This window comes from Hippocampus comes, unplaced genomic scaffold (assembly GCF_001891065.2).
Source record: "Hippocampus comes isolate QL1 unplaced genomic scaffold, H_comes_QL1_v1.1 scaffold144, whole genome shotgun sequence".
Lineage (NCBI taxonomy): Eukaryota > Metazoa > Chordata > Actinopteri > Syngnathiformes > Syngnathidae > Hippocampus > Hippocampus comes.
In genome coordinates, this window is record NW_017805782.1 from 230,841 (window position 1) to 244,588 (window position 13,748).

Below are 13,748 nucleotides of genomic sequence, written 5' to 3' on the forward strand. Positions count from 1 at the left end.
AACGCGGGGCGGGTGGGCGGGAAAATGGTGGGGGGGAGCCCAACCCGCCCAAAGGAATGCGCGCTAATCACACACACAGACGCCGGCGTCGCTCGGCTCGACGGCAGCCCAGGCGGGACTGCTGCTGCGCAAACGTCAACGGCGCGCATCGTCGTTTTGTTTGTTTGCGCGACGTCGGGCCGCGCCTGTCGGGAAGGCCGGCCGGCACAAACGCGAGCGCGCCGAGACGGGAAGCGGCCGGCCGTAAACAGGAAATGCACTGGAAAGGCCGGCTTCCGCACAGGAAGTGGCCGCGCACGCGCAAAAAGCTCTCGACACAAACAGACCCCGAAGAGGATGCGTTACCTCGCCAAAAGCTCCGCGTCCGATCACCTTCAACATCTCAAAGTCGTCTCGGCGCAGTCGCAGGTCCTTGATGGTCGACGTGAAGGGTTTCACTGCACGCACACACAATGGAGTCATGCCACATCAGTCCACGAAGCAATAAGCCACATCAGTTGGCTCGTACAGAAGGAATCGTCGGATGTGTGCCAACGAATGGAGTGACAACTAATTGATTCATTTGCTCGTCGACCTCGCTCGCAACTTCAAATGGTCCAAATTTCAGCCTTTCAAACGGGAATCTCGTCCTCCGTCAAGGCAGACGCATTAGCTTGGTGTTTTTCCTCCATTTGCAAACGTCTGCCCTGACTTTGGAATGCCAAATCATCCATGATTTGTTGCGCCTAGCAACATCTGATTCATCAGGGAAGCGAAAAAGAATTGCATTTCTTTATCCAAAGTCAAGCTTTGGGGTGATGTGTCTTTGTTACTGTTGATGTTGGAAGGGATCAAGCCCGAGATGGGATCTTGTTGTGCCCTTCAAAGGCATCTTTGAGGAACCGCGTGAAGGCTTTTCCAAAGTAACGCGCTACCCAGGCGGCCGCGCCCCGCGTCCCGCGTCCGACTCCCAGGCCAGGCCGGCCGGGGAGTGCGGAGGTTCGGTTCGTTCGGGTTCTTTCTTACCCCAGTCGAGGAAGTCGGTGACGTGCTTCTCCCTCTTGAGCGGACAGTTGGCGCACTCGCTGGTCACGCATAGGAGGAGGTCGAGCAAGGTCTCGACGCTCAGGCAGCCCGGCGCCGTGCGCTCCGCGAGCATCTCCTCCAGACGCTTCAGGCGGACCGGGGCCGCCTGAGAATCCTGGGCCGCCGACATGCTCGCTCGCGGACGGTCGCGGCCCGGCCCGGCCTAAAGCCTCAAAAAGGTTCGCTGCTAAGCTCCGCTAGCTCGTTAGCGCTCACCGAGCATTCCCGAGCCGGCGGCCCGGGTGTGCGTGTGTCCGGCTACGTCCGCCGAACCGTCGTGTGTGTCGCGTGTGTCGGACGTCAGGTTTTGCTCCACAGCGGCTTTAATCCCAAATGTCCGCCGTTCCTCCCGTCGTCACGTTCGCCTCCGCCGTCGCTCCATGCTGGGCCGCCGGCGGCCTACCAGCTCGGGACAACGTCCGGCACCGACCGACTGGCGTTGACGTTGGGGGCGGGCCAACCGGGCACTATCGCGGAGCGTTTTTCGGATCTTCGCCACGGGAAGACGGCGTCGGCAGAATCCAGGTCGCCTTCCTCTCGGCAAGTGGCGACGCTCGCGAGCTTTTCCGCTCAGTCGCCTTTTCACAACCGAGACTTTTCGTTCACACTCGCAAGTTAGCGAGCTCTCTCGGGGGAAGGGAGGGGGGGGGGAGACGCCTCTTACTTCCTTACTGCCCGTAAAATGCTCGTCATCACCCAGTACAAAGCCACTTAATTCAAGGTGCAGTGACGTGAATGCTTTTGTTTTGAAATATGAAGCGAGGAGCCCCGGAAGTTCTCCCGCGGATTGCCGCTGCCGAGCGCGGCCGAGCGATGAGCCGGCATCACGGGCCCCGCCTTCCCCGTCGGAAACGCCATGGAGACGTGACGTCACGTCATCGGCCCCCGGGAGCCAAGAGGCTGGGGCGTGACGTCATCACAGCCATGAGGCGACCGGAGCCGAGGTCACGCGGGTGACGTCACCACCGCGGACGCCTGACAACAAAGAGCTTTGGACAACAATCACAAAGGCCCCGCTCGCAATGCATGCTGGGATGAAGGAGGGAGCGAGGAGACAATGCAGGTGGAATAAAGGAGGCGAAGGGACTGAGGGGGCAAAAGACAGAAATCAAAACATCATTTCGCCTATGCTTGTTTCCGAACCCCTCCGCCATTTACTCCTGAACGCCGGGGAGAGGGGGCTCGCCCTTGCTTGCTTGATCCATTGCTCGCACTGGAACAGCTCTCCGGGGCTACACGGAGCTCGAAATCGCTTCCTCCGGGCTGGAAAAGCGGACACGCAAAAAGACAAATCGAAGCCAAAATTTGGGGGACGGCCACACACGCGCGCGCACACACAAACAAGAGCAGAATAACGGAAGCGACTCGTTACCACAAATTACATTTATAACATAAATGTCACGTTTTATGGTGTCATGTGAAAAATGGATCGCGTTCTAATGTGAACTTATCACACAATGACGTGAAACGTATCTGGTCACGTCACGTGAAAATGAGCGCCTGGAAACGCGCCACCGAACTTCTGGACGGACCGAGAGTCGCGTTTCAAGGTTTTATCTGCGAAGGAAAGGATCGATGCAACATCCGAAAAAAGAGCCACCGAGCAAGCTTGGTGCAAACGCTCTCGTCGTCGATTTCTCGCCGAATCAAAGCGTTCCTTCTACGCGTCTCCGACCGACACGACCAAAGAAATCGAAAGCCAATCAAACGGGGAGATTTGGAAGAGCCGACCAATGGCAAAGGCCAGGCGGGGCTGGCATCCGAGTGGCAGGAGGTCGGGACTCGTGTCGGAGCCGGCGTGCACAATCACATGTTTGTTTGTTTGTTGTGAGCACACAGCTCATGACGGCTTTGTGTGTGTGTGTGTGTTGGGGGGGGGGTATGATTACAGTACTCACGTTTTGGGGACATCAATCGCTTTGCACGACAACAAATGGCTGTAACAAGAGGGACACGTTGCGTTTGCGGCTTCCAAGTCCATATTTTTGGAATCATTTCTCGGAGTCGCGGCACTTGGGCGGCCGCGGTTTGTCCGCCTTGTACTTTTCTCATCTTTTCCGCGCTTCTTCATACGTGACAACGAATTGCGTTTCGACTCACGTAAAGTGTCCGCGCTGTCGTGATCGAACGCGACCGCGGCGAGGGAATCTTCGCGACACTGCGGTAAACTGAAACTGACGCCATCCAACACGAAATCGACGTCGACGCGCTGACGTTTGAGTCCAAGATTGAACGCGACTCCTCCCACATAAAACGAGAGCGCACAATTCAACAGGACGAAATGCTCCCCCCCCCCCCCCCCCCCCCGCCACTCCGACCACCTGAAAATCCTGTTGAAGTATACACACGCCCACCACGTTTGGACTCCACGTGCACACGCACATCGTCCCACACGCGCGCCGGCCGTCGCGTGTGTGATTGGTTGACTGGCAACATGACACTTGGCTTTTCGTTGGGTGGGGGAGGGGGGGGGCGAGAGGGTCGATCAACTGCGATCGGCAACGGAAACATCCGTAGAAGAAGAGGTGGAATTTGGAAAGCAAGCGATGCGCGGGCCACTCGGGTAACGACTGCATCTTTTTCTCCAGCGGCCTTTCAAAGCCTTGGCCGACTTGCCACCCGTTCGGCTCGGCGCCTTTTTGTTCCCTCTTTCAAACTATTCAGCTCGTGCCACGGGTTGCCATATTTTCCCCAAGTTAGGAGCAACGTGCGCGGGTCAACGCTTCGTTTCTCAAACGGGCAGCGGCACGCGCGCGACAGCTCCCGCCGCAACGTCCAATCGCCGAGCGGCCGGTTGTGATGGCAACAGTCACGTGGTCCCTCCCCTCTGTCCCCGATGATGCCCTCCGCCTTAACCCCGCCCCCTTGTCTTGATTGCTTTGTCCTTGCGTCCTCCTTCCTTCCTTCCTTGCTTCCTCGCTTCCTTCCTCCTTTCGTGAACAGCCAATGAGCGCCGCTCGAGCACCGGGGACGGGGCCTGGCCTCTCGCTGAAATCGTTTGACTGCGTGGGTGCGCGGTTGTCGCGGCAACAAAGACGAAATGGGGTCAGGGCGATGCTGGCGAAATGTCCCACAATGCACCTGCCTGTGCGCCGCTTACATAACCGAGGGGCGGCCAATCGGAGCGGACGAGAGGCTGCGCGCACACAGACGCGCCCCAAAACGGCTTTCCTCATCGTCTCGGTCCTGACCGGACGCGCTTGATATTCTGCGGCGTCCGGGCGCGCCCGTCCTCGCTCCGCCCTTCTGTTGTGCCCCCGAAGCAGATCATCATCTCGGTGTAGACAAACACGTACGCGCATAGGCAGACTCACACGCGGACGCGCGCACAAGGCGCAAGCCCCTCCGGGGGCCCGCTTCTCTGCGCGCGCGCGCGCACACGCACGCGCACCGCAGACAAAAGTTGGCTTGTTCCCGCGGGTCCGCTTTTGTGGCGAAGTGCTTAAGATTCACAAGGCGAGCGCACACGGCTGAAGGGTGGCGGGTCACCTCTTGAGAAAGTCACCAAAGCCGATCGCGCGAGGAGGGGGGGGGGGGCCAAGCCTGCGATTGGCCGAGAGCGGAGACGCTTGTCAAGTGTCGCTCAAAAATGGCGGATGAAGACGACGACGATGAGGATGATGACGATGAAGCGGCCCGCGGAAGGCGCTGCCGCGGCTACGTGTGTCGGACCTTGAAATTCGAATCCGACCGAGGCCCTTTTCACTCACTTTGGTGCTTCGTGCCAAGTGACGTCACGTGACAGCAGCATCAGCAGCAGCGGCGGCTCCCCGCCCAATGGAATGAATGGACCGCAAATAGGAGCCAATGGGCTCGCAGGGGTGGATATAAAAAGATGGACCCGCTCTAATCCGCCGCCGCCGCAGCAGAACCGAACCGGACCGGACCAGCTCAGCTCCTTTCGCATCGCGCCCATCCGCCGGAACCGACCGCAGGTAAGGACCGATCCATCGCCCGACCCTCTCATCCGTGCAGTCGACAGGGAAAACGCTCCGTCGTGTGCAAAAGGCGCCCCCCCCCGCCCCCCCACCCCAACCGCACTCCTGCGTCACGCACGTCCCGTCCCGCCAACACCGCTTTTGTCCGAACAAAGAGCCGCCGCTCCGTCCCCGCTCTTTTTCCTCCCGATTTCTCTGCCCTCATTTTCATTGTCACGCGAGGCGCCTCGAGCGCGCGCGCCAGCTCGCGTCCGCGGGCGGGCAGGTGTTGCGCAGTCAGCGCAAATACGCGCACCGGCCGCGCGCCTCGCCGCTAATCGTCTTTGAGTGCACGCAACGTGGCGGCTGCACGCGACAAGGTCAGAGGTGAAGGTGCAGAAGGTGCGGGCGAGGAGGAGGCGCGCCCGCCCGCTCGCGCTGCTGCGGCGTCCCCGCGCGCGCCGTGACCTTCACGGCGCGCGCGCGAGCAAAGAGGACAGCGGCCCGCTCCTAGCAAAATGGGACTTTCGCGATTGATCGTTGATTTGTGGAATTTGCCCTTGCGCGCGGAGGAGAATCGATTCGGCGACACGACCGCCACGTTCCCGTTTCATGAAGCCCAAAAAAAAAAATCGGATCATCAAACGCTTGCCACCAAAACAAAGACCGACAACCTCCAAACGCGGCTGCGGCGTAGCAGGCCCAAGTGCTCATCCAACGGTCGGGGCGACGTCATCATCATCGTCCCGCCGCGCGATGGGTGCAAAAAGTTGACGCGACGACCGCTCTGCCAAAACGCCTCCCGACCCCGGGAGGCGTTTTGGCGGCGCGCGGTGACCGTGCGTGTCCGTGTGCCGACCCGCAGTCGCCATGCCTTTCGGAAACACCCACAACAAGATGAAGATGAACTACTCGGCCGAGCAGGAGTTCCCCGACCTGAGCCAGCACAACAACCACATGGCCAAGGTGCTGACGCCTGAAATGTACGCCCAACTGCGGGACAAAGAGACGCCCAGCGGTTTCACCCTGGATGACGTCATCCAGACCGGCGTGGACAATCCAGGTAACGGAATCCAAAGCAACTCGCCCGACTCGCCAAGTCGAGCGATTAGAGACTTTAATTGGATCGGCGGCCTGATCCGCGCTTTCTGCCTCTTAAATCGGACCGCGGCCGATCTGCCCCCCAAAATAAAGCCTCGGGCGAGCAACCCAAAATGATTTTGGCCACTCAGGTCATCCGTTCATCATGACGGTGGGCTGCGTGGCGGGAGACGAGGAGACCTACGAGGTGTTCCGGGACCTCATGGACCCCATCATCGAAGACCGCCACGGGGGCTACAAACCCGATGACAAGCACAAGACCGACCTGGACCCAGAGAACCTGCAGGTAACCCGCTAAATAGACGACGGGGCTCGCCCGGAAGCGGGTCGGACGCCCGCGCGTACTTCTTTGCGGACTTCCTCCTATTCGCTTCCGGAACAGCCGCTCGGTTGAATCGAGTTGCAGCATGCTGGAAAAACACACACAAAAAAAAAAAAAAAAACGCCACACGACCTGCTTTCGGGAACGTCCGTCTTGAGTCTCTCGCGCTTTGATCCGCGTTGGGACTTTGGCCACTTCCAGGGCGGAGACGACCTGGATCCAAACTACGTTCTGAGCTCTCGGGTTCGGACCGGCCGCAGCATCCGCGGCTTCTGCTTGCCGCCTCACTGCAGCCGCGGAGAGCGCCGCGCCATCGAGGACCTCTCCATTCAAAGTAGGACGTGACTTTTGCGCGCTGCGTCCGCCCTCCGAGTTGACGCCGCCGCCGCCGACTTTGCAGGTCTGGACGCCCTGGACGGGGATCTGAAAGGGCGCTACTACGCCCTGAAGAACATGACGGAGGAGGAACAGCAGCAGCTGATCGACGACCACTTCCTCTTCGACAAACCCGTCTCGCCGCTGCTGCTGGCGTCCGGCATGGCTCGCGATTGGCCCGACGGTCGCGGGATCTGGTCAGAATGCCTCCCGTTGTCTTGGGTTCCCCCCCCCTCCGCCTCCCGCTCACCGCCGTGACCTTGGCGTGCCCTCGCAGGCACAACGACAACAAGACCTTCCTGGTTTGGGTCAACGAGGAAGACCACCTGCGCGTCATCAGCATGCAGAAAGGCGGCAACATGAGGGAGGTCTTCACCAGATTCTGCACCGGGCTCACCAAGGTCAGTCGCCGCGGCCCCCCGTCGCTTTCCAAGTCGGACGCGTTGCTCAAAACGGCAGCAATCTGAAAAACGGAAGTTTACACCTGTTAGTCGGGAACTGGGAAGTAGTTGGGGGGGGCGCGATGGATTGAAAAGAAGCAGGTTGAAAAGCTTCGTCTTTGGAATCACGAGCCGACGCTTCCGGTGGCGCTCGATCCCTCCGCCGTCCGCCCGCCCACGTATCGGGGAAAAGCCAGCGAGCGACGGACGTGACAGGCCACCGGTCCACGTCACGCTCGAAAGCCGCCTGACGCCGTCCGTCTCCCTGTGGCGTCGCAGATCGAGTCCCTGTTCAAGGAGCGAAGTCACGAGTTCATGTGGAACGAGCACCTGGGCTACGTCCTCACGTGCCCGTCCAACCTGGGGACGGGCCTGCGCGCCGGCGTCCACGTCAAACTTCCCAACCTCAGCAAGCACGAGCTGTTCGGCGAGGTCCTCAAACGTCTCAGGCTGCAGAAGCGAGGCACAGGTAGGATCTCGGCCGGGGGGGAGGGGCCGCCGGGGTGGTCCTCGCCGTCTCAAGCGGCGCTTTGGCTTCTTTTCAGGGGGAGTGGACACGGCGGCGGTAGGCGGAGTCTTTGACATCTCCAACGCGGACCGCCTGGGTTTCTCCGAAGTGGAGCTGGTCCAGATGGTGGTGGACGGCGTCAACCTCCTGGTGGACATGGAGAAACGCCTGGAGGCCGGAGACGCCGTCGACGACCTGATGCCCGAGCAGAAGTGAACCTTTTCGCCTCCCGAGGCCGTAACCGCACCGACCCCCCGCAAGCCCACCCCCAGGCCCTCCCTCACTCGAAGTAGAACCCGTCTTACGGGATGTTAGCGAGCCACGTAGATGTCTGACACCTCCTTGATTTTCGAGTTCCTGAGTGGAGCAGCTGAAACGTCGTCCCATAATAATGAGAATACTACTGATGATTATAATAATGATAAAGTCTGTGAAACACCTCCAAGTCTTTATTAGACACCCCCCACCCCCCCACACACACACAGGCACACTTTGCTCACTGGATAAACTGCATGAAGCGCCTCGAATGGACAAATGCATTCAAGTCCCACCCAACTCCAAAATGAGCACAAAGCGTCCTTCCGTCCGTCCGTCACGCATTTTGTGCTGTCAAAAAACGCAAACGCAATCAAGTGGCTTCAGTCCCAGGGCTTGCGCTTTTGTTCCTTTTGAGCCAGGCCAACGGCGCCCGCCCGCGATTGGCGGAGGCTAGCTCCTCCTCCACGCCGCGCTTGATGGAGCTGACGTCTGCCGCCGAGATGTCCGACTTGAGGGCGAGCAGCGCCGACAGCGCCGCCTCACTGAAGGGAACAAGCACACGCGCGCTTTGCGGTCACGCCGTCATACGGTCACCGGCCGTCGGGCTCGTGCTTGTCGCCATGGCAACCAGCCCTCTTTGTCGTCGTGCCGCGATTAACAGCGTGTTTGTCGTAAGATTGTCGCGCGACCGGGCGTTCGTCGTCGCTTTGCAATGGCAACGTGCGGTGGGCGGTCCCGTCGCACCTGAAGCCCGGGAACTTCCCGGCGAAAGCCACGATTTCTTGCCGAACGGCTTCCGGTCGGTGCAGGCGAAGCGCGTTGGCCAGGTGGCGGAGCATCGGCGCCGAGCGCGAGCCGTCGCCGCAGCCCTGAGCGCGAGCGCATCTCTCGTCACGCCCAGAGACTCCCCAACGACTCGGCCGACGTCGCGCCAGAGGATGGACGCCGTCTCACCCCCGCCGCCGCGTGGAAGAAGTCGTCCATCTTGTCGGCGTCCTCCGACAGCCGCCCGGCGGCGCCCGCCCGCTCCTCGGCGCTCTTCAGACGGCCCTTGGACATCCTCCTCACGTACTCCGACACCAACTCCCGCTGGAAGGCGCGCACCGCGCTCTGCGGCGACACGCGTCGCTGAGGGGCGGAGCCAAAAGGCGCGAGACGGGCTGAGAGCGAGCGAGAGGCGAGACTGACCCGTCTGCAGGAAGCTTTGAGCCCGCTCAGCCCGAGGCCAAAGAGTTGAAACAAAGAGTCCAGCAGCGAGTCCATGACGGCCAGGGAGCCGTCCGACCAGCCCGGCGTCCACAGCCGCCTGTAAAAGACCTGAAGACGCGCGGGGGGGCGGGCGCAACGTTTTTCCGCTGCAAAAGGAGGCGTCGTGCGGCCTACCTTGAGCTGCTCGTGGATGGGACGCGTCAACGCGGAGAAGGCCGACTCCCTCAGCGCCCCCAAAATGGCCTCGCAGGACCTTCTTCCTCTTTGAGTCGCCACCAGTTGACTTCCGACGTACTCGCTGCGGACGGGACGGGTCAACGCTCGCGTCTCGCACGCTCAATTCATCGGATGTCGCGAGAACGGCGCTCCCCTCGTCCTCAACGTCCCCACCTGAGTTGCTCCTCGCAGGCCGAGTGAGCCTTCATCCACGCTGACGCGCGCTCGTCCTTCCTCCGCGCCAACTTCCCCAAAGCCTTCTGGTACCTGCGCGCGCACGCCCGTCATTAGGCGGCGTCGGTCCTCACCTCAGTCGTCGCGTCGTGTCGCGCTACCTGAAGAGGAAGCGCTCCAGGTGAGCCGCGACCTCGTGACATCCGGCGCCATCGTCGCCGAGGACGCAGCGCAAGTCGGCGAGGGATCCGTCTATCACCTGGAGGGAAAACAAATCAAAGAATTCCCAATGGAGGACGGCCGGCGCGGAGAAGGCGCGCCAACGGCGCGGCGGGGGCCGCCGGCACCTGAATGACGTCGACGGCCAGCGGGCAGAAGTAGTCGTCGTCCAAGACTTCCGGCATGCCGGCGCCGCTCCACTTTTCTTCTTCTCTCCGGAGGACTCGAAGCAGCCACAAGGAGACTCGCTCCTGGTCGGGGAAACAAAAGGCTGACTCGGCGCCGATGGCGGCGGCGGCGTCTTTGCGATGGGCCTTTTTGGTCCCGACCTCCTGGCTGCTCGCGTAGCGCTCCTCCAGCCGCCGCACCTCATCCCGCCGCAGCAGAGCGCCCAGACACGCCGTCTTTAACTTGTCGCGCAGTTCTTCGTGCTGCAGGATTTCCCTGCACGCACACACGTCACGTTACGTCACGTCACATTACTCGGAGGTTTTGAACGCCGTCGAAGCGCGTCCGTCCTCACTGAGGGTAGAAGGTGTTGACCCAGAAGAGCAGGTAGGCGCAGTCGTCCGCTTCCAAGCCGCCTCGGATGACGCCGCTCAGCTGAGCGGAGAGCGAGCGCACGCACAAAGCGGCGTAGATGTTGAGCACGTCCAAGTGAGGCCCGTAACACGGCTGCAGCACGCGCGCGCAGCGCAGCAGGTCGGCCTTCACGCGCTCGCCCATGCCGCACACCTGCCGCGCACGCCGCGCCATCAGACAACCTCCGAGCTCCCGGCGGGCAAGAGACGACGACGTCACGCCCCGGCGCTCACCCGCCTCTTGACGGGCGTGGAGAGCCGCAAGGCCCCGTCCCGCTCCCCGTCTCGGGCGGCCTCCTCCAGCCTGGACTCGGCCACGTCGGCGAGCAGGGCGTTGTGAGAGGCCAGGCATTTGAGAGGTCGCCACGGCGGGGCGCCGCCGCCGCCCGCCCAGCGCCGGTCCAGCTCCTCCTGCAGCCGCACGGCGGCCGCCGCCCCGCTCAGCTGGTCGGCGAGGTCGTCGGGGTCATCGCAAGCGAAGCTCCGCCGGACTGCGGTCAGGGCGCGCAGCTTCAGGACCTCCAGGTCTCGCCGCAGCCGCTCCGCACGCTCCTCGCCGGGCCGGCCCCCGCTCAGGAGCTCCTCCTCCCGCGCCGCCAACATCCTGCCCGTCGTCTCCAGCTCGTCGTCGCTCCGGGCCGATGTGCGTTCCTCGCGTCCGGCCCGTTCTCGCGGCCCGACGTTCTTCGGGAGCCGTCCCGGGAACTCGGGCCGCCGTCCGGCCCCTCCTTCCGCGTTGTCCTCCATGACGCAACTTTTTTCTCCCTGAACACCGCCTTGAATTAGTTTGTCGCGAGCGACGCGGACGCCGAGGCTTTCGTGCGGCCAACGGTTCGGAGCCGCACGAAACGCGACGCATTTCTGACCGCGGATGAAATCCGTCGACGTGAGGACACCCGTTAGGTTGATTGTTTTTAGTTGACCCAACACTTCTACCCCCCACCCCCCGAGTGATTTGGTAGAAGAATCGAGCGTCTCCTCTCCTCATTGGGTCTTTATTACGAACGTCCAACGGATAAGCCTGGCAACGGCGAACACCCGGTTATTTTCTCACAATGATCAACAAGAAGGTCTGAAAGAGAAATCAAAGATCAAGCCGCAAGGCGCCATTCGTGAAAGCGCTTCCGCTGATCGCCACGTTGACGGGAAATCGCAAAGTGACATCACGGAGCGATTTTGGGAGGTGCCGCGCGGGCTTTTTCCTCGCGGAGTCTTTGGGGGCTACCTGGCGCCCGCCGGCACCCTCCCGACCTCGATGAACAAATTCAATGCAAACGGGTGGACCCCGCGAGTCAACGACGCACATTTCTGGCGCTCCAACCCGCTCAGGTCACGTTTGAGACTTTGAACTCACGTGAGGAGGCGGCGGAGGCTGCTGCTGCTGCTTCTTCTCGTTGGACGCGTTTTTCCCTTCAAATGTGTGATGAGCGATAAAAGACAGCTGGAGGGGGGGCGGGGCCTGCAGGTGGAGTCACGGCACTGCAACGTGAGCCTCGACACCACGACGAAAACGACACCTCGCTTTTCGCAATTGGGCCGCTGACACCCAAAACCCTCCGCGACACACACAACATGGATGCCAAGTTGCCAACTTGGCACTTTTCTTCTTTTTGTACATTTAGCAACGCTGAATACGACTTGAGCAACTGCAGCCCCCCCCCCCCCACACCCAGTAATGTCTCGCTTCTTTAAAAATTTTGGGGGGAAATTTGGAGCCACTTTTGAAAAGTGACTCAAAGGCGTAAATGTGCTTGTAGCGAATATGAAGAAGAGCAAGCACTGCTTTTTGTTTCGATTGTAATTTCCACATTATACCCCGAGGCCCCGCCCCAACAAATTCAAGAAACGAGTCGTCCGGTTGCCTCCTTCAACTTCTGATCTTGGGCCGATGATGCGAACGTCAAAGGCGACAACTTTGTTTTCAAGAAGACCTTGCACGCGTCATTTATTTCTCATTCGAAGAAATGACACGGAAGTACATTTTTATGTCATTCTGACGTCATAGCATTCAAGCGGCACATCACGCGAGCCGAGCGGTGGGCGGGTGGGGGGGCGCGGCTTGGCTTCAAACGCGCCCCAGAGCGACCAAGTGACGGCGACAACATCGACACAAAATGACGGCGGGGGGGCGTAACGAAAGCGCGCGGTCCCGCTTGGGTGACTCGAAAGAAATAGCCGGCCACCGCAACAGACAGTCGGCGCACTTTCCCGTTCGCGCACAAGGGGGCGCCCGAGCACGGAGGATGCTCATCGCAGGCTTCCTGGACGACGACCGAGCGCACAAGATTAGGAAGGCGGCGGCGGCGTGAACGCCTTTTCACAGCGCGTGACGCCGCGTTTTCTGAGCGACGCCGTTTTGTTTGCCGCCAGCGCCTTTCTTTTCCACGGAGATGGTCGGGGGACTTTGGGCAGCGGCCTGAAGGCTCCCGGCGGGATCCACCGCCCAGTTGATGACTGCAGACACACACACACACAAGAAGAGCCACTTGTCCAAAACGCCTGAATGAAGACGACAAGGCCCTGGAGTGCGAGATGATGGATCTCAGGGTCCCGTTGCCGATCCCTTTTCGTTTTTGCGCGTACAAATACAGTCACCGGGCGGCGGATGGTTTCATCATACTTTGATTTTGTTTCTTACCTTGCAGCTGCCTTTGGACTCTCGCGAGTTCCGCGACGATGGACGAGATCTCCTGCAAAACGAAGGGACGCCAATATGAGCGCCCGACTCGGAAATGGATTCCATAGTTCGCTCGCAACCTGATCGGACGTCTTCAGGAGCGAAAGTTCAGCGTCCGCTTTGGTCTGCTTGTCGATCTCCTCCCACACGTCCTCTCTGTTGCGGAACATCAGCCTGAATGCAAACAGCGGCACACGTTTCAAACTTGGCACTCGTCCCTTCACAAAGGGGGATTTCCCCCCCCCCACCCCAAAAGAGCGGCACGCCCGGGCGGCCGAGCAAACGGAAGAAGCGTCTCACTTGAGTTTGCCGGCCAGCTGCTCCGTGTTGTCCCGGATGGCGCGCGACAGATGGCGCAGCGGACTCAGCGGCCGCGCGTCCTGCAACGCGCTCGTCACGGAAGCAAAGGAAGGAAAAAAAAAAAAAGGCATTCAAATCAAAAAATCTCCAACGTCAAATGAATTCCGAGAGGTGAAAAGAAAGACGAGGGCAAAATTCCAACGAAAGCAAGCAGAAGGAAATTCAAAGCGGGTCAACGAAATGGGAAGCGATGACACGTCACCACGCGTACGCTTCGGGCGCCGTGTTTTGTTGCGTTTTGCGTTTGTTGCCGTTTTGGGCCCACCTCCTGCCTGGCAAACGCCGCCGAGGCCGACGCGTCCGGCGCGGCGGCGGCGGGGGGGCCG

The 13,748-nt window shown here is 60.7% G+C and overlaps 4 protein-coding genes across 6 annotated transcripts in view; 1 reads left to right on the forward strand and 3 right to left on the reverse strand.

The window, feature by feature from the left end:
- The window catches only part of cdc42bpb (CDC42 binding protein kinase beta (DMPK-like)), a 14,778-nt gene extending 12,337 nt beyond the window's left edge, over positions 1 to 2,441 (reverse strand). For 2 of the 3 annotated variants that reach the window (XM_019884927.1, XM_019884925.1), the window contains exons 1-2: positions 1,006 to 2,436; positions 346 to 437 (exon numbers count right to left, since the gene is read on the reverse strand). In XM_019884927.1, the coding sequence (XP_019740486.1) occupies positions 346 to 437; positions 1,006 to 1,195 (282 nt within the window). In that variant the 5' untranslated portion in view covers positions 1,196 to 2,436. Of the gene's footprint in view, positions 1 to 345; positions 438 to 1,005 lie in introns of all 3 variants that reach the window. The other variant, XR_002170019.1, reaches the window with a different exon arrangement.
- A 2,306-nt stretch (positions 2,442 to 4,747) lies between these two features.
- ckbb (creatine kinase, brain b) lies at positions 4,748 to 8,168 on the forward strand. The gene is made up of 8 exons (XM_019884934.1): positions 4,748 to 5,000; positions 5,848 to 6,045; positions 6,215 to 6,369; positions 6,607 to 6,739; positions 6,806 to 6,977; positions 7,058 to 7,181; positions 7,500 to 7,689; positions 7,766 to 8,168. Exons 2-8 carry the CDS (start codon positions 5,853 to 5,855, stop codon positions 7,942 to 7,944), a joined length of 1,146 nt encoding a protein of 381 aa, XP_019740493.1. The 5' UTR covers positions 4,748 to 5,000; positions 5,848 to 5,852; the 3' UTR covers positions 7,945 to 8,168.
- A 76-nt stretch (positions 8,169 to 8,244) lies between these two features.
- Positions 8,245 to 12,035, reverse strand: LOC109524826 (tumor necrosis factor alpha-induced protein 2-like). The gene is made up of 10 exons (XM_019884932.1): positions 11,740 to 12,035; positions 10,620 to 11,150; positions 10,328 to 10,539; positions 10,134 to 10,248; positions 9,933 to 10,055; positions 9,747 to 9,844; positions 9,586 to 9,678; positions 9,445 to 9,493; positions 8,731 to 8,870; positions 8,245 to 8,528 (listed from the first exon to the last, which is right to left on the reverse strand). Exons 2-10 carry the CDS (start codon positions 11,130 to 11,132, stop codon positions 8,357 to 8,359), a joined length of 1,515 nt encoding a protein of 504 aa, XP_019740491.1. The 5' UTR covers positions 11,133 to 11,150; positions 11,740 to 12,035; the 3' UTR covers positions 8,245 to 8,356.
- Positions 12,036 to 12,136: 101 nt separating this feature from the next.
- LOC109524811 (centrosomal protein of 170 kDa protein B-like) overlaps positions 12,137 to 13,748 on the reverse strand; it is a 9,671-nt gene continuing 8,059 nt past the window's right edge. Inside the window, exons 15-19 of the mRNA XM_019884914.1 lie at positions 13,688 to 13,741; positions 13,363 to 13,442; positions 13,143 to 13,236; positions 13,024 to 13,075; positions 12,137 to 12,839 (exon numbers count right to left, since the gene is read on the reverse strand). Coding sequence (XP_019740473.1) covers positions 12,703 to 12,839; positions 13,024 to 13,075; positions 13,143 to 13,236; positions 13,363 to 13,442; positions 13,688 to 13,741 — 417 coding nt within the window. The 3' untranslated portion in view covers positions 12,137 to 12,702. The remainder of the gene's footprint in view (positions 12,840 to 13,023; positions 13,076 to 13,142; positions 13,237 to 13,362; positions 13,443 to 13,687; positions 13,742 to 13,748) is intronic.